The following is a 516-nucleotide window of genomic DNA, read 5'->3' as shown; positions in this document are numbered from 1 at the left end:
TACTGCTATACTTACTTTATATTTACAAAAAGTACAAAAAGGAAATTGTGGGCAGATTGTGGGAAATCTTGTATCCGTAAACTAAAGGTTTACAACAACTGTCTGGCTAAAAATGTGAATACGTTTTATACTCTACTGTCTAAATCACCTGCTATGGCTAAAGAAAGAAATAATTCAAATCTGGATATATTTAGAAGGAGGGAATCAGTATGAAACAAACCTCCTGTGATGACCAACTTTAAGATTGTGATTAAACAGATCAGATGTTCTCAGCAGATGGACTACGGTACCAGGAAGTGGTAGAACTTGTTTTTGGAGTGAAAAAGGAGGACTACAGCTTTCTTGGATTGGCACACACCACAACAGAGGAGGATTTTGAATAGCATGTATGCTTTAGACAAGATTAAAATAGTCCAGCCATGTTGGTTAAAGACCATTTAGAGAATGTGAGAGGAAAGGAGATGGAGGTGCGGTGGTTATTGTAGAAGAAGCAGCACAGTAGTGCTGCACCTGAGA

At 38.0% G+C, this 516-nt stretch overlaps 1 protein-coding gene across 1 annotated transcript in view; it reads right to left on the bottom strand.

Moving 5' to 3' along the window:
- LOC118321688 (flavin-containing monooxygenase 5-like) overlaps nucleotides 1–516 on the bottom strand; it is a gene marked incomplete in the record, with an annotated part of 4,748 nt that continues 4,232 nt past the window's right edge. The window contains 1 exon segment of the mRNA XM_035653139.1: nucleotides 1–516. Within this exon segment, the coding sequence (XP_035509032.1) occupies nucleotides 404–516 (113 nt within the window).

Source organism: Morone saxatilis, unplaced genomic scaffold, assembly GCF_004916995.1.
Source record: "Morone saxatilis isolate NCDOM2014 unplaced genomic scaffold, NCSU_SB_2.0 Contig12, whole genome shotgun sequence".
Taxonomy (NCBI): domain Eukaryota; kingdom Metazoa; phylum Chordata; class Actinopteri; family Moronidae; genus Morone; species Morone saxatilis.
This window is presented reverse-complemented; position numbering and strand designations above follow the sequence as displayed.